This window comes from Acanthopagrus latus, chromosome 24, assembly GCF_904848185.1.
Source record: "Acanthopagrus latus isolate v.2019 chromosome 24, fAcaLat1.1, whole genome shotgun sequence".
Lineage (NCBI taxonomy): Eukaryota > Metazoa > Chordata > Actinopteri > Spariformes > Sparidae > Acanthopagrus > Acanthopagrus latus.
In genome coordinates, this window is record NC_051062.1 from 4,476,319 (window position 1) to 4,493,973 (window position 17,655).

At 43.4% G+C, this 17,655-nt stretch overlaps 1 protein-coding gene and 1 long non-coding RNA gene across 4 annotated transcripts; one reads left to right on the top strand and one right to left on the bottom strand.

Moving 5' to 3' along the window:
* Window positions 1-1,179: 1,179 nt before the first annotated feature.
* On the bottom strand, window positions 1,180-11,967 carry LOC119015038. 3 transcript variants are annotated; one of them, XR_005073153.1, is made up of 8 exons: window positions 11,867-11,967; window positions 11,165-11,239; window positions 9,017-9,175; window positions 8,496-8,566; window positions 2,886-3,073; window positions 2,619-2,721; window positions 2,057-2,072; window positions 1,180-1,493 (listed from the first exon to the last, which is right to left on the bottom strand). It is a non-coding gene; the product is annotated as an uncharacterized LOC119015038 (long non-coding RNA). The 3 variants fall into 3 exon arrangements; XR_005073152.1 differs by having other exon boundaries at window positions 1,180-2,072; window positions 11,867-11,966; XR_005073154.1 differs by lacking the exon at window positions 11,867-11,967 and adding an exon at window positions 11,426-11,803 and having other exon boundaries at window positions 1,180-2,072.
* Window positions 5,748-8,035, top strand: LOC119015037 (nuclear receptor subfamily 0 group B member 1-like). The gene is made up of 2 exons (XM_037090613.1): window positions 5,748-7,292; window positions 7,589-8,035. The coding sequence occupies exons 1-2, from the start codon at window positions 6,617-6,619 to the stop codon at window positions 7,831-7,833; spliced, it is 921 nt and encodes a 306-aa protein (XP_036946508.1). The 5' UTR covers window positions 5,748-6,616; the 3' UTR covers window positions 7,834-8,035.
* Window positions 11,968-17,655: the final 5,688 nt, after the last annotated feature.

Here is a 17,655-nt window from a genome sequence, read left to right on the forward strand (position 1 = left end):
TTATATTAGAGGAAGACTTGCTTCCTCGCAACTAGAAGAGCTTGCCTCCTAGCTTATATTAGAGGAAGACTTGCTTCCTCGCAACTAGAAGAGCTTGCCTCCTAGCTTATATTAGAGGAAGACTTGCTTCCTCGCAACTAGAAGAGCTTGCCTCCTAGCTTATATTAGAGGAAGACTTGCTTCCTCGCCCGCTACCAAAGAGAGAAGAAGGAAGAGAGAAGAGAGAAGAAGGAAGAGAGAAGAGAGAAGAAGGAAGAGAGAAGAGAGAAGAAGGAAGAGAGAAGAGAGAAGAAGGAAGAGAGAAGAGAGAAGAAGGAAGAGAGAAGAGAGAAGAAGGAAGAGAGAAGAGAGAAGAAGGAAGAGAGAAGAGAGAAGAAGGAAGAGAGAAGAGAGAAGAAGGAAGAGAGAAGAGAGAAGAAGGAAGAGAGAAGAGAGAAGAAGGAAGAGAGAAGAGAGAAGAAGGAAGAGAGAAGAGAGAAGAAGGAAGAGAGAAGAGAGAAGAAGGAAGAGAGAAGAGAGAAGAAGGAAGAGAGAAGAGAGAAGAAGGAAGAGAGAAGAGAGAAGAAGGAAGAGAGAAGAGAGAAGAAGGAAGAGAGAAGAGAGAAGAAGGAAGAGAGAAGAGAGAAGAAGGAAGAGAGAAGAGAGAAGAAGGAAGAGAGAAGAGAGAAAAGGAAGAGAGAAGAGAGAAAAGGAAGAGAGAAGAGAGAAAAGGAAGAGAGAAGAGAGAAGAGAGAAAAGGAAGAGAGAAGAGAGAAAAGGAAGAGAGAAGAGAGAAAAGGAAGAGAGAAGAGAGAAGAGAGAAAAGGAAGAGAGAAGAAGGAAGAGAGAAGAGAGAAGAAGGAAGAGAGAAGAAGGAAGAGAGAAGAGAGAAGAAGGAAGAGAGAAGAAGGAAGAGAGAAGAAGGAAGAGAGAAGAAGAGAGAAGAGAGAAGAAGGAAGAGAGAAGAAGGAAGAGAGAAGAAGGAAGAGAGAAGAGAGAAGAAGGAAGAGAGAAGAAGGAAGAGAGAAGAAGGAAGAGAGAAGAAGGAAGAGAGAAGAGAGAAGAAGGAAGAGAGAAGAAGGAAGAGAGAAGAGAGAAGAAGGAAGAGAGAAGAAGGAAGAGAGAAGAGAGAAGAGAGAAGAGAGAAGAGAGAAGAGAGAGACTGGCAGGAATCAACTACTGGTTAGAAAGACACACATATGAGTTGTGGTAAGAGTTTAATGAACTCATTTGATTCATCAACAGTTTAAAGCTGGATTTGTGGTCAGTCTGACAAACATTCATCCAACCATCTCCCCTTGAAAAAAAACCCTAGATCTGCCTGTTCTACTCCATTAACTTTGTGCCCACTATTGGTGCATCAGATCTCATGTCACATTGTCTTTGAGTCTTTGTGAAGGAGCCTGTTCTATAAATAGGAAGTTGACACTGACAGCTCCAGTTAGCTCAGTGGGATAAGCATCAGACTTTAACCTAGACAAAGAGCTTTTCGCATCAGCTTCAAGGGGGAGCTCCTGCATGGTAACAAGCCAGTAATCGAATGACACAATGACAGGCAGTTATGTTTGGTTTTTGGGGGCCAGTCAGAAAAACGTCCATTGTGTGTAAAGGCACAGCACTCCTCAATATCTAAATCGTCCATTTCAAATTACCCATCCAATCAGTGTGATTGCTTGCAATTCTTTCTAATGCCAATATTTTCCTCCTTCTGATTAACAGCCAGTAATTATTCCATGCTGATTATTTCTCCTCCTGTAATCGTCTGCACTTTTTTTTTTTTTTTTTTAGATCATCTTTTAGATTGTGACACCATTTCAATTTTGTTATTTCTTCATTTCTTCTCTCTCTTTCCCCCCCACATCTGTCAGCGCCAATCACGGGATGCATAGAAACACAGGCACTGCTGTGGCTTGGGAAACACACACAGGGCCACAGCTGTCACTCTGTACAGTCCTGACTCAGCACGCAGACGTGCAACAACACACCCCTCCTCCCCTCCCCCGTCTCAATCTCGGTGTGTAGGAGTATTAGCCTGTGTTTGTTCACATCAATGTTAATGCAATCACAGAGCTCTTACCTTCCTCTGTGTCCTGCTGATGGATGAGTGGAGCGTGGAAGAGAAAACAGAGTGAATGTCAATTTTCTTTTTTTGGGGGGGAGGGGGGTTATAAAAGACAATGTCTCTATTAATTGATGCCGACTTGCTAGACTGAGCGACAGAGGCAGACTCACGGCTGAAGAAGCCATTGCGGTGCAGGAGGAACAGCAGTGAACAGATGGATAAAAGCTCTGCATCTCCAACTGTACCTATAAACTCTCCAAACAGGAAGGGCGCATGTCTAATGCTGCTCCAATAATTTATTGCTTGCATTTACCTGGAGCACATTATATAATTTATTAGAAAGCTTTTTTTTTTTCAAAACAAAAGCGGGATCATTTCAGATAATTTCTCCCAAAATAGATGCAGCCACCCTTTAAATTTTAAGCGAGTGTCCAAAGGTGTTTCGGATTTGAGGAGCAGGGCGAAATAAAGTGGTGTTTCCTCTCCACTGCATCCCTGATTTTGTCCAGTGCTGAAAGGTGTGGGGGAAGAGGCAGGAGGAACACACACACACACACACACACATACACATACACACCTATCGTCATGTGCTTGCCCTCGCACATCTTGGGCTGCCCCACTCCGTTGGAAGCCAGGCAGCTGTATCGGCCGCTGTCCTCTTTGGCTACAGCCTTAAACTCCTGAAGTGGAGAGGGGAGGAGGAGGAAAAACTTTTATGCTGATGCGGTCAAAAAAAAAGAAAAGAAAAAGGGCGGTGCTTAAAATCTGAAGCATCTGCTCGGCTGAAGTGTCCTTGAGCAAGACTTAGAAACATTTCCCTTATCTCGGGGGAACACACGCTCACCAGTATCCCTGTGTTTTGGTTGATTACGTAGGTGGCGTTGGCGTGGCGGGACGGGCTGATTGGCTTGTTGTCCTTGAACCAGGAGTATGTAGCAGGCGGGATGCTCTGCTGGTCCCTACAGCGCAGCTGCACCACTGAACCCGTCACCGCCCCGCTGGGGATTTCGCAGGACGGGGTGTGTGGGGGCACTGGAGAACAGGACAAGGTAGTAATTAGAAACACCTCCAACATTTTTTCCACGTTTAGTTTTTATCATCATCTCTCAGTAGTACCCAGGACTTTGAGCGTGACGTTGGTCTGAGAGAAAGGACAGAAGATCAACAAGATTAGGAAGATGAAATGTCTTCCCTGGCTGCGGGCTAAAGCCCTGCTTTAATCCACAATCTATATTAATGCAGCCTCAATATGAGACATCGCAATTTAACAAGGATCAGGCTCTGTGATATTGTTAAAGCAGTGATAACGGGTATTTTCACAGCAACATTGAAAGACAGTGACAGCAACATTGAAAGACAGTGTGAAAGGGGTCGATCAGAAAAATAGCACCTGAAGCGTTGTCTTTACAGGAAGTTTGTTTGACTGATCAGTTCCTGTCTCACTCTCGCTGCTCTCATAGCAGCTGTTTTCAGAGACAAAGCTCTGAAAGCTACCTGCTCAGGAACAAACGGCAGACAGACGCGGCTCGAGGCTAGCTGGTGAGCGTAGTGGAGCATTTGGCAGCTAAAGAGCCGAGCGTTTCCCTCAGGAGCCTCGGTGGAGTCCAGAAAACACATTTCAAAAGAGTGTGAATTTGATATTAATGTTCCACAGCTCCATACCACTAGAGACGGAGGAGACTCTTAGTCGCCTATATCACACTAGAGACGGAGGAGACTCTTGGTCGCCTATATCACACTAGAGACGGAGGAGACTCTTGGTCGCCTATATCACACTAGAGACGGAGGAGACTCTTGGTCGCCTATATCACACTAGAGACGGAGGAGACTCTTGGTCGCCTATATCACACTAGAGACGGAGGAGACTCTTGGTCGCCTATATCACACTAGAGACGGAGGAGACTCTTGGTCGCCTATATCACACTAGAGACGGAGGAGACTCTTGGTCGCCTATATCACACTAGAGACGGAGGAGACTCTTGGTCGCCTATATCACACTAGAGACTGAGGAGACTCTTGGTCGCCTATATCACACTAGAGACTGAGGAGACTCTTAGTCGCCTATATCACACTAGAGACGGAGGAGACTCTTGGTCGCCTATATCACACTAGAGACGGAGGAGACTCTTGGTCGCCTATATCACACTAGAGACGGAGGAGACTCTTGGTCGCCTATATCACACTAGAGACGGAGGCAGTTAAAAACAGTCCATTTTTCTAGACTCATGAAAAGCTGACAGATCGGAGATAAAAGGTCTTTCCCTGACAGCGGTGATCTGCTGGCTGTCCTCGTGTACAAGGGCAAACCGATCAGTTTTGTGAGACGCGGTGAGCTGATGGGTGACTGATGTTTTACCTCAAGACACAGACAGACGGGCCTGATGGAATAACTCAGTGCTAAATGGACCGGGGAGTTTGCTGGCTCATCTAGGGGCTTCGCAGCGGACGGTTGTTTTTTTTTCCGCTGCCGTGTGTTTGCAGAGATGGCTGTTTGACTGTGTACTCTGGCTCTGAAGCACAGATAAGTCAGTGCTTGCTCCAGCAGTTATGAATTGGTTGCTTTGAGCTGAGAAAGCAGGAAATCCTGTGATATGATGAGAGGTCAGCAGTCACTTGTGAACCATTGTCTGGCGGGTGTCTCATTTTGATTTACTGGATATTGGAAGTATTTTCTTCACTCCAGTGTTGCCTGAGCTACAGTAATGACTCACAGGTATACACAAACTATGTAACATGAGACAGTGAAAGGTCTGATAAAACTGATTTGAAATACATTTTAACAGATCTTTTCCAGACTGCTGGCTGGAGGTCAGTATTTAATCTGATCTGAAAAGCATACAAATGAGTTTAAAAACTGTATAATGCATCAGAGCTGCAATGATTTATCATATAGTTGTCAAGTATTTGATCAATTGCCAATATTTTTGACAAATTGATTGAATTGAGTTTTAGGTATTTTTTGTTGAGAACAAGTCTAAAGGATTTGATTCCAGCTTCTTAATTGGGAATATTTTTTGGTTTCTTTGAACTGTGAACTCAACATGTATGGGCTGGGAGATATGGCCTTTGACGTAATAATTCTATATTTTGAAACGTCCTCCAATTCAGTTCATCAAGAGATATAATTCTTCCAAATGTTATGTCCTCAATATAAAAATAGAGGCTAGAACTTAAAGCAGAATAATAAAAACATACATAGAATTGTTACTGCTCTGTCAGCTGACATCTAATGTATATCTAATGTGGTCTATTGGATGCACATTACAAAGCATGTAATGCAATATATGAGGTGGCAAACCACAAGTGCTTCAGGAAGAGGTGCATCACAGACTTTTCTGTCAGTTTGAGCGCAAGGATGACTGCTCATAAACTAGGTATGAAGACAAAACTGTAACAAAAGCAGAGCTCTATGTTTTGCCCTGAGGCTTTTCTTGGCATTGGAGCTTGTTTAAGTGCATTGTGAAAAGGTGTGAAAGGCAGTGATGATGATCCAAACTCTTCATAAACAACCCTGAGAAATACAGCGAGGGATCATTAGCAAAAACTTTGATGAAAAGCGCCTCAGTCCTTCAGAATTCTGCATAAAATTCATCCTATTTACGTCCTGGAATGATCTTTGTATAATCATCATGATTTGTTCTTGGGTTAAATTCAGATGCATGTTTCTGCAAAACTTGGTTGCTATAGAAACAGTTTGCTGTACAAGGAGAAAACATCTGGCCCTGTCATGTAATTACACACCGAGGACAGCTTTCCTTTTATGCTCCCGTCACTCTGCTGCTTTAAAACCTGTGGCTGAGGAGATGGAATTAAACTCTAATGACTGTATGCCTCTGGGGAAACAAAAAAACTCTCATCAGGTGTGATTAGAATCAATGTAAGAAAACTTTACTGTCCTTCGCAATCTGACAATCTGTTTCAGGCATTCAACATTAGTCTTACATTTTTTTCTGTTTTGAGCCTCTATCAAACATCTCTGCTTTTATTGCCTTCTAGGCTGGATACAGTCCATGCATATTTTGAACCAGTGCCTGATCAAAATGCAAATACAGTCTGCAAGTGCTGTTCATTATGGCTCATGTGTTTCGTGCAAGTCTATCGTTCAAGTCTATCGTTCAGACATGATTTTAAGTCAATGAGTAGCAGCCACTAGCTTGATAACACTAAATTTTCTTCTTTTCCCATTGTATGGCAGCCTAAGAGGATCTAGATTTTTTTTTTTACACAAAATATCTTTTTATATACCACAGTTATTGTCAATACCAGTTATCAGCCACAGCCCTACTGTCTGAAGACAGACAAGATATGCAAAAACTGTGCTATGTTGCTTCCATGTTTGTGTTCAATTATTGAAATAGATCTCACATTAGCATGAGTCCATCACACTCTGAAACCAATCTACAGGAATTTGCTCTGCATTGACTAACAGGAGTCTATACAGTGTTCCCCACTGATCAAAAACATCTCAAATCAGCATGTGAGAGTGGGCACAGAGCTGTTTTATCAAGTATTCATAAAAGTCAAACAATAAGCTATGTAGTGTGCTGGCTGACACAGATCTCACACAATCACCTGATGCTATGGTGCTGTGCTTTTATTTTGAAAATATTGACCGGACGCATATTCTTGGTGCCCCAAGTCTGGTCTATAAAAAAGATGATATTCGCCAAATCCAGCCATAATCAGTCGGGCACAGTGAGAGGCGTCATGTCGTGCTGTGAGTGCAGACAGCGGGAGGACGCAGCGCGGGGGAGCATCCTCTACAGCATCCTCAACAGAGGCGCGCAGTGCCCGCGGGGACACCTGGAAACGGCCACCGCGCAACAGCTTTGCTCGTGCGCGTACAAGAGGAAACTGGTGCTGATTCGGGCTCCGGGATTAGTTTTCAAGGCGGCCTCGGAGGTGCTGGTGAAAACTTTCAGATTCGTGAAAAATGTCCCGTGTTTTCGTGGTTTGCCGACGGAGGACCAGCTCCGGCTTGTGCGCAACAGCTGGGCGCCGCTGCTGGTTCTGGGCATGGTGCAGGACGCCGTGGACTTCGACACGGTGGAGACGCAGCAGCCCAGTCTGCTACACAGCATTTTAACGCACAGCAAAGAGCGACAGCAGCGCACTCCGGCTGAGACTCAGGACCCAGGGGTGCCTGTCGGTGATGCAGAGGGGATCAAAATGTTTCTGGTCAGGTGCAGAGGACTGAGGATCAGCGTCAAGGAATACGCGTTTCTGAAGGGAGCGATACTCTTCACTCCAGGTAACACTGTCACTGTTTACACTTACAGTCTTTACTTACAGTAGTTGAGCACATTCTCATTCACTACAGAAGTTTCTGACGCTTCACACCTCCTGTAACATAACAAGCCTGTAATATTCATATGAGGATAATTACATGTTAAGCTACATCTATGATGACTTCTTCATTAGTAACATATTTGTATGGTATAGACCAACGTGTCTGTATTGGTCCGTCTTTAGAGATGTGGATTTGATTGTAATTTCTTTGCGTTTAAGAATGAACCAGATCTAATCCTGTACCTCTCGGTCCTGTAGAAGTGATGGACTTGGAGTGTCGGGATTACATCCAGGCGCTCCACAGAGAGGCTGAGCGCGCACTTTACGAGCACGTGAGGACGGACCACAGGGGGAATAAGACGGGCCGCTTCGGCAGACTGCGCTCCGTCCTCAACACGCTGCGGTGCCTGGACCCGGAGGCGGTGGCCGGACTCTTCTTCAGACCCGTGACTGGCACGGGCAGCGTAGAAGAACACGTGCTCGCGATGTTCTATGAGCGGTAGAAGCCAAAATAAAGGAAGACGACTGGGACTGAATAGGGACAATCATTTCATGTAATCATGCGGGCCTGTTTATGCTAACGTCTGTCTTTACCGTCAGATTCAAGTGGTCGGAGCTCACCTACACATGATGGGATCTGCTGGAGTCAAACTGCTGCACATCAGGACTGTTTTTTGTCAGGACTCTCTCCAGCCATGATGGCCACTATAAAAGACTGGGTGAGACTGAGGATGACCATGCTTGCTTCAAACCCCTGTGCTGTTTCTTTGGGGCCAGTTCCACTCCTCATGCTCAGCTGTGCCATTAAAGGACAGCATTCAGAGTGGAGCTGTACAGTCTGAACAAATCCTCTGCTGATTTGCAGAGGATCGACTGAGACAACATGAGACTCTGGGAGCCTCATTGTGTAAATCTGTGTCCATCTGTGTAAACACCTACACCTCACAGTTAAGCTCAACTAATTCACATCATCACAGCAAATGTTTGCACAAACCATAGCTTGAATACATCTACTACAACACAGCATATGCTTCCACAAAACAAGCTCCAGTGAAATTGAGACAACCTCTAAACACAGCACTAATCATGATCACAAATTGCAAGTGAGCATTGCCATGTTTGAAAAGCCACATTCAGAAAACAAAGAAGAGAATCGCTGCTTTACCAAGAAAAGCAAGAAGCAGTTCCTATCCTTGATGCTCAGTTCAGATGGTGAAGATGATGCTCCATCAATTTCTGAAAAGAATCACAAAAAAGGAATAAGACCGATAAACATAAAACATAATTCTATTGTGTAATTTCTGATTTTATTTATTCTTTTTCATCATTTAGTCTTATGAGTGAGTCAGTTTGGAAAGCTGGAAATCTTAATTCTTTGCAAAAAAATTATTAGATCAGATGTGGTTTATTGGTCAATGAATTGGTGGTACTGAGGAGCAGGGGTGTTAAACTCCTGCAGATACATCGTGCTCATTTCAGAGCTGTAAAATCCATCTTATTGCCCCTTAAAAACATTGAAAGCAGGCATCATAATCATTGACACTCAGATGTGTTTTTCACAGCTATTTAATTACTTCCTGTGGCTAACCTTGAGCACACAGACATACACACTGTCTATCACCAATCTGACACCTAAAAAAACAAAGTAAGAGTGTCAATTAAAACAGCTGCAACATTGTAACACACCGGTGGTTTGGGCTCCATCCCTCTGTTCAGACAGCTTCAGTAAATACATCTCCGCAGCGAGCATTCGCCTGATGTCTCGTTTCATTAATATCGTCAGGAGTCGACGCTCAGCTCTTTCTCTTCCTCCTCCTGCTCCCAGGTGTCGGAGGATGCTGTTACCTGGGAAATAGCAGCCTGAATTAAACCACACAAAGTGATACTGCACATCATCTCTCCTGACCCAACGGGATGCTGTGTGTTCATAACGCGAATTAACTTTTCATGCTGAGTCACCTCCCAGGATGCACACTTATTTCCCAACTTTGTCTTAACTTCAAGATGTGTTCTTTTGTTATTTAAAGTTCCACTACTGATGCTCTGTGCTGAACCTCCACAGTAGTGCCTGTTTTTGTAGTGACTGTAAGTGACTTGTACACATTTCTTCCACAATTTGAATCGATTTATTTGAGATTATTTGACTGTTTAACTTAAGGATGTTAAGGATCAAATAATCCTATTAATCTTAGTCAACTATTAATTGATACATTTAAAAACATCCAGTGGTTTCACACTTAGATGTTGTCGTCTCAAACTGTGGTCTCTCACCTGACAGCAGATTTTATGAAACTTAATCTTTGATATGCTTAACCCCCTACATTTGTGTATGTTGTGACTTCATGTTGCAGCTACATATCGTCCTGATGTCTTGTCAGAAATATCTGCTTTTGTTGCCACGAACATCGGTGGAAAATGCCCTGATGTTTTGTCACAAATATCCAGTGGTTTCACACTCGGAAATATTGAAATACTGTTTCAAACAATGTTTGTAACATTTGTAGCATTTCGTGTGTATCAGTCACTTTTTAACCTGTCATGTGTGATCAGATTGTGATGTGACTATCGAGATGGACTGCCTATACAAGCCTGTGGTACATTTGTTTAAGTTGTCTAATGCTTCTGGACTGTTGATTCTTTGTGAAGGGCTCGGGTCAGATTTACTGTAGGGTGTGACTTTATTCACATCCTCAAGAGCCTTGTCTCGGTGCTCCTCTCTACTCTGCTAACTGACAGCAACTGTTGCTGACATTAATTCAGAAAACGTTCACTAACATTCACTAATGACTGGCTATCAGCGCCACATACAAGCTCCTCTGAGCACCTTTAAAACGATTGGTTATATTCTGCTGATGAACTAGTTATTGCAACACTAATTATTGTATGCATTTAGATGGTCAAATAAACTGAGTTGCATTTTAACATGCACTATATGAGGTACAGCACAGTCAGATGAAATATGTTGATGTTTATGTCAAAACGACTTAACACAAGAACTTGTAGGTTTGAAAAAGTATGCAAAGATCACATAGCCCTGATCCATTAGTCACAGCTATTGGTAGCTCATAAAAGACATACGTCACAGCTGACAGGCTGGTGTCCCTTGAGAAATAAAGTCTGCCTCCCACAGGATAGACAGTGTAGGAAAACACAGGTAACTAGACTATTCAAGCATCTAAATAATGGATATTACAGTACACAGCACAGAGAGACATTAAAGCAGCATTGTGATCACAGTGACCACTTGACGCAACTGTACTTCTTCACTCGAAGCTTTTCGAACTTCCCTCAGGGCTGCAGACGCTGCATTGTTCAAAGTCAGGTATCAAAGTGTAAAAGTTACCAACTTCTCCTATCTGCTGTTTATGACAATGAGCAAATGCTGAGCACAGCTTCTGAGCTTGTTCTGTCAGGGCTTTTCTTTCCTCCAGATGCAGCCTTTCAAGGCAGTCATAGACAGTTAAGCTTAGCCTTGAGTATTAGCACCACAATCTTCCAAGCATTTGCATTAATGTTTTTTTTCCTCTCAGCTACCGAGTCTAACACCAGCTAAGCTTTTCTCAGATTACTGCGGTCTCCTTTCGGTGAAGGATCTCACATCACAAACAAGGCAGCCAGTGGGGCTTCGACATGAAACCTCAGGAAGACAGACTGATGCTGTGCGCACAGAATCCCACCTTGCACTACATGTGGACCACAAATAAACCCTAACCTATAATAAACACACAGTATTATTCTACAGCTGAAATCATTATTTGGCAAAAAAATAATCAGAAACTATTTTGATATTAATTATTGAGGTCAAAATGTTACTGCAGTTATTCTTTAACTTACCTGACAGTAAACCAAGAACAGTTGAGTTTTGGACTGCTGGTCAAACAACACGACATCTGAAGACTAGGGCCGGCTCTAGGAGACAGTGAGACATTTTATTTTCCCTTTGTTTTCTGAATGATGGATACAGATAATAATCATTACTTGCAGCCCTACATGATCCCCTGCTATGTCGTTTCTAACGGTGCGATAACACATTTCATGCTATGAAACCTTGGTACAACACAAGCATACTCCAAAGTACTGTCTCAGCGACCTTACCCCCTTATTTTTTTTGCATGAAAATGGATGTCGATCGGACAACATCAACAGCAGCTGTATTTTTGTTCCGTCTCAAGCTGCCGTGACGTAGCGTGGAGCCGCGACGCTTCACACACCTGACGTCCGTTCCGTCTTAATTACGGAGCTAATCAGCACACATCGTTTCTTGCGGCAGCTAAACAGAAGTCTGGCTTAATGCTAGCATTTTTTAATGAACCGTGCTTGGAAGTAGTAACTCTTTCGATAGATACTGGATTGAAACAAATGTCGAATATTAATATTTTGACAATGGAGAGGATAAAACTGCCAAATGCGCCAAGTTCCTCCCACCAGACTTGCTGTTGTTCTTGTTGTTGTTGTTGTTGTTGTTTTCTTAATAATTTAAGCAAAACTAACAAGCGAGCGCAAATATTGTACTGTACATTTCATTAAGTCGCTTACCTGGTCAGGGGCTGGACCTGGAAATCCTGAAAGCAGAGGAAAAAGGCGGAGCCGAAGCGACGAGAAGATATGCCGATAGTTTTTGTGCCCATCCCACAATTCCTTGCGGACACACCTTGCTTCACTGTACGTCCCGCCCCTCCCTCCTTCAGAAAATGATGGATGCCTCACTGACAGTACCTGGAGCCCAAGCTGTCAATTAGTCTCATCTATATGTCAGGGTTGAGTTTGGCAAAGTCGTCACAGCCAACCTGAGCCAGGACACTTTCTAATAAATCCTGTGGCTCAAAAGTATAAAGTCCTTTTGCAGCACCACATTCCTGCACACACAGGGGAGTGTGTCACTTGTAATGCAATAGCATGGTCATTTAATAGTTTGATATAAAGTGTGCAGCACAAACACACATAACAAAGCATATCCCTCATTATATATCCACCCTGTGCTCGGTCTGCATCATTGCCTGTCTGAAGTGCCCTGTAAGTAACAGCAGCAGTTTGTCTAATGGCTGCTTTAAAGGAGAATACGCACACTTCCATTCATCACAATTACAGGTTTCAGAAGGCAAAAAGGATCTGGACTGGGGCAATCTGGAGGAGATACGTGTGATTTTTATCATGACTGAATGCTCTACACATCACCCCGCTTTCGCCATAATGGCTCAAATTGGGTCCTTTCCTCCCAGCATGCCTTGCAATGGGGGGGCTGAGTCAGCTGCAGGATGCAGTGCGTCCAGCAGATGACAGCGTTTCGCTTTCAAATTTCCTGCAGTCGCCAGTTTCTCCTCCTCTACCTTTTAATTGGAGGACGTAAACCAGCCGCCGCTCTAATTCAGTAAAGTGACGTTTCACTCTGGTGATAATGAGTTAACATGATTTCACTTGCATGTTTTTGATTTGTCCAATTAGGGAAAGAGCAGCGAGGGATGCTCTGATAAACCCGCGGTATTCACGGTCGGATCAATACCCAACCTCACCACGCACACATTGATACCATTGTTAAATAATAAATAGTTAAAGACTTGCAGGAAGTGAGAGTAAATTTAAGTGCTTGGTAAGTGATCGGTGATCCATGACTCGCATCTTCCACACTCACACACACACACACACACACACACACACACACACACACACACACACACACACACACACACACACACACAGAGGCAATTATGCCGTGCTGAACCATGGTGAGCTCAGAATTACTCCAAAACTGGGTTAACAGCTGCCTGCATCCACACTCCAAATGCTTTCAGCTCTCTCTCTCACACACACACAGCCTCCACCGCCACCTATCCATGCACAGACAATTGGCCTGGTTCTTCAAGTGGAAGACATGTCACACAGGGCATGGAGCACAGAGCTCCGAGTAACAAGGCCCTGTGGGACGTGGAGGGGCATGGTATACCTGCCAGAGTGAGTAATACTCTTCACCAGTACGTGTGTGAGTGTGTGTGTGTGTAGGCAGAAGAAACAAAACCTCTGTGTTGCCTGATCTGCTCTCGCTGCAGCAAGTGTCTCCACCAGCCCCCCTCCCATGTCACATGCCTCTTGCTCAGGGAGCTTATTATGCCGTGACACTGTAATGAAGTGAAAATGATTTCATTTGGGGGAAAAGTGCCGAAGCTTAGGAACTCCCCCCTTCCCACAGACACACACACTCTCACACGCGCCATATGGCGACATGTCGGCTCAGACGAAACAACATCTGGCGGCTTTCCATGTTCACACGGGCACAGATGATTAGGATGTAGCTTCATGTTATAGCATGTTGGCAGAGGAACAAGATGGCTGAGGGGAACATCACGCCTCCTCCAGTTCGGTACGAGGCACGCGAGGACGTGACGCGGCAGGATGCAGCTGCTCGGCTCATCTATAACACGGCAACTTTCACCAGTGGGAGAAGGTTGAAAATTAGTTTTACTTTCCACTGCATTCAGGAAAAGGTTCACTCAGCTGGTCCATGAGAGAAGAAAGATGGAATTCAGGTATCAATCCTGAGCTCCCCACACGAGACGCAGGGCTTTCACGCACATGCAGCCACGTGTGTTGCAGTGTTTAACCTAAGTTGCCAGCGTGTTACATTATGTTGAAGCTGAGATGAAAATCTCATGAGAGTCACTACATTGTACCTTTTATTTAACGGTCAATTATCTATTTCTAGAGAGTTACATTTTGTTGCATCGACTCTCATCCCCAGGTCGTCGGGTATCTACAATATGGGTTCCATCAACCCAAAGCATCAGTATTTGATGACTCAACAGTCGACTCACTTTCTCCAGAAAGTTACATTTTATTGCCAAAGTTCCATGTCTTGACAAATACAAACCCTTAACACCGTTAATGAGGGGATAATGTGCCAGGCTATTTCCTGGCTATGTGAGTTTATGAGGTGGAGACTCAGCAAAGTCACATTAGACCCTGTAAAACTGCAACTACTTTTTACACTTCAACTCTTGTTTTATTACACAAGTGAAATATAAAGTTCAGCGAGCTTCAGAGGTGTTGGTAGGCAGATTTTGGTACCTTTGGACTCACTCCATATGTGAGAAGTGTTCATCACCTTCTTAATCAAAGCATTAAAACCTAGTGTGCACACTTTGTTAAAATGCCTGGTGGCTGCTATGGTGGCCATTTTACTTTCAATGACAGTATATACAAGTTTAGGGGAATAGTTAACAGTGAAATCAACAGTGTTCTGATGTGAACAAGTAGTATAAAGCTCTTCTAAGCCCAGAAAATCTAAATAAGTCTGCATGTTTCCCAAAATGTCAAACATTTCCTTAAAAACTGCAACAGGAGCAGCACACGTGCACTGACGTCGGTGTGGCGCTTTGCGGTTAACTCGCTGCATGGATGTGTGAGCGCTGTAATCATGACATATTATGGGTCGCTGTAAGTGTCAGAAATCGGCCACATTCAGACTCATTTCCTTGCAGAATTTATTTCAAACTGGTCTCGCCGGTCATGCCTGAAATCTCGCATCTTGTGGCTGTAACAGGGCTGCGGCGGGAAACATGATCGATGGTCAAGCTGAATAGTAGCTACAAATCTGTAGTTAGTGAGCAGTGGTACCTTTCAGGGGCAAACCAAATTCTGCTGAATGAATATAAGCCCTTCACTTGTTTGGCAATTACGATGAGATTCTTCCAAATTATGCAGATTTTTACTGGCAACAGCTCTGAGCAAGAGAACTCAACAGTGACATTTAGACGCTGGAGTGCTTGAAAACTAACATCCGTTCACATTATAACTGTTGTCTGAGCTGTTATATTTACGCTGTTAAACATTATAAGAACATATAGGGAAGGAATTTCTGAGCCAAGGACTGCTGGTATACTTGAGCTACACCCACCTGTAACAGTGGTGTTTTGTAATTTAGCCAGTGAGGAGCAAATTAAGGCTAATTAACACTGCCTGGCAGTATTTTAAGATTACTCCCCATGCGACTTTGGTTTTCCCTTTTCTCTCCGATGCTGTTGCTTTGATCACAGCAAAATAAGTAAATGGCTACACTATGGGCACAAATGTTCTGAAGCGGAGGGGGGGTGGGGAGAAAAAGAAAAGGATTGTTTATCTGCCTCTGAGCACGCTAGAGGAAGAAAGAATCCGGTTTTCTTCGAGACATTATTAGATGTGACAGTTTAACTGAGCAAACTTGCCTTTAGTTTTTCAATGGACTGAGTCACTATATCTTCCGTTGTGTCTTTGGAAACGGCGTTGACAGTTTCAATCCTCGCAGTGGATTCACAATTTGGATGATCATTTTAAATTGAAGGCTGCATCTTTTATACTAAACCCAAACCAATTTCCTGCTCCGGGAGTCCATCTGTGCCAGCTGTTTGTGTGCCATCAGTGCACTAAGGTCAAACAACAATCAAGACACAAGATGGGTAGTGGGGGGGTTTAAAGTGTTTCTCAGTGCATCGACTCCACTGATTTAGTCTTATTCTAAAATGAGGCCCGGGCTGATTCAGTCTCTGAGTGGAATAAGGAGATGTATTGATTGTTGTTTCAAGGTTTTTACGGGAGGAGGCAGAGTTATGGCGTTTGGGGGCCACGCGTCGGCTCCCCGCCAGGAGAAAGGGATCCGGGCATCGTCAGCGATCTACGCTGCCGCTCCATAAACAAAGTGAGTCGGGTGGTGTTTTTTTTCCTGTCTTTTTTCTGCAAACAAACACAGTGACGCTCCCTCTCCTCACTCACTCACACACACACACGCATACACACACACAACTGAAGAATCACATTACCGTAAATGTGGTTTTATTAATAATAACAGTATCTCTTTTAATGAACATTGCAGATACATAATAGAAAATAAATCAGAAACAGGAGAGATATCGTCTCAAGAGTCGTGAAAGTGCCTGGAATAATTCTGTGCTATATATTGTCATTGTTATTCATCGTCATCGTCTTCGTCATCAAAGCCAAGTCGCCAGAAATGTTCAATTCATCATTTATCGGAAAAAAAAAAAAAAAAAGTGTATCGCCCCAGAAAATGCAAACATTTGTATTCACACAGCCTCTCTGCAGCAGAAGCGCTGACGCCAAACTCCTGTCGAAATCTCATCGATTCGACGCGTTAACCCTCCGGTCAGGATTTAGTATTTCTAACTTTGAGAGGCCCTGTGAATAGCGACCATTGGTTTCATGAATATGGCTCGATTGTCTTCATCTTAATCACGTTATTGTCTTGATTATATTTACACAATGCCATGTCGCAGAGCACAAACAAACTCCTCTGTTTGGAAAAAAAAAACGGGTGCTCTTGAACAAAAGTCCATATCTTACTTTTCAGGGGGGGTTTGATTGAGAAGGAAAGAAACAGGCCCGGCTCTGATAATCTCTTGGTTGATTGATCCTCCAAAATGCAAATTTTGAAGAAAAAAATAACCAAGGCCTGTTTGAAATACAGTGTAAAAAGAAAAATCAAAAAGCAATAACTGAACAATGCAAGATAAAAGGGGGAAAACAACAATTCTTCATTTATAGTTTACAAGTTCCTCATTTTGCATATTTTATGGCACTAAATGAAACACCTACGTTATGAGGCGCTGCAGGTATTTTTAGTATGAGGTTAGTTTTCTTGGAAAATATGAATAATATGGCACAACTGCAGGAGGAGTGAGTACACAGGCCGCCTTCACAGGTCTCAGTGGAGATGTGAGAATAGCTCTTGTTTCATGTGATTTGATGAAATCGGACCGTTAACGATGAAACAGGGAGAGAAGAAAAAAACCAGAAAGACCGGTTTGTGAATGGAGAATGGTTCACTGTAGCTCGCTTTGGTCTAACTTGCTCTAAGTATTGTACAGTTACATATACTTCAGGATTTCATTTGCCTTTCCCGTCACTCTTGAGCAATAATTACATCTTATTTGGAAGGATTTCATTCTAAAAGGCTGTTGGTTTGAGGAGAATACACCCTGTGGGGATTACTGGTCAGAAGATCAAAAAAATATAATCGATTACATCAGCTTTAATATTACTTTTATACATTAAGAACTAAACATTCATAACATTTTAAGTTGATCATGAGGTCATAAACTCTTTCAGCTGTTTCTAGACTCATTTTGGAATGAAACTCTTCGTCATTATAGTCGTCTCTCTTTGTCCAGCAGTGCTGAGCAGCCCGGGCCGACTCAGCGTTCGGCGGGCCCCTATTTCACGGAGCGTAACTGAACCGACAAATCATTTCTTTTGACAAGAGGGGACGGCAAAGAAATAACAGAGCTGTCATTTAAGAGGAAATGAATAACAGAGATAATGGTTTAGCCCTGGACAGCCTT

Coding starts and splice junctions, on each gene's coding strand:
- LOC119015037 (XM_037090613.1), top strand. CDS start 6,617: ATGCTATGGTGCTGTGCTTTTATTTTGAAAATATTGACCGGACGCATA. Junction 7,293..7,588: donor AGCGATACTCTTCACTCCAG/GTAACACTGTCA, acceptor TCGGTCCTGTAG/AAGTGATGGACTTGGAGTGT.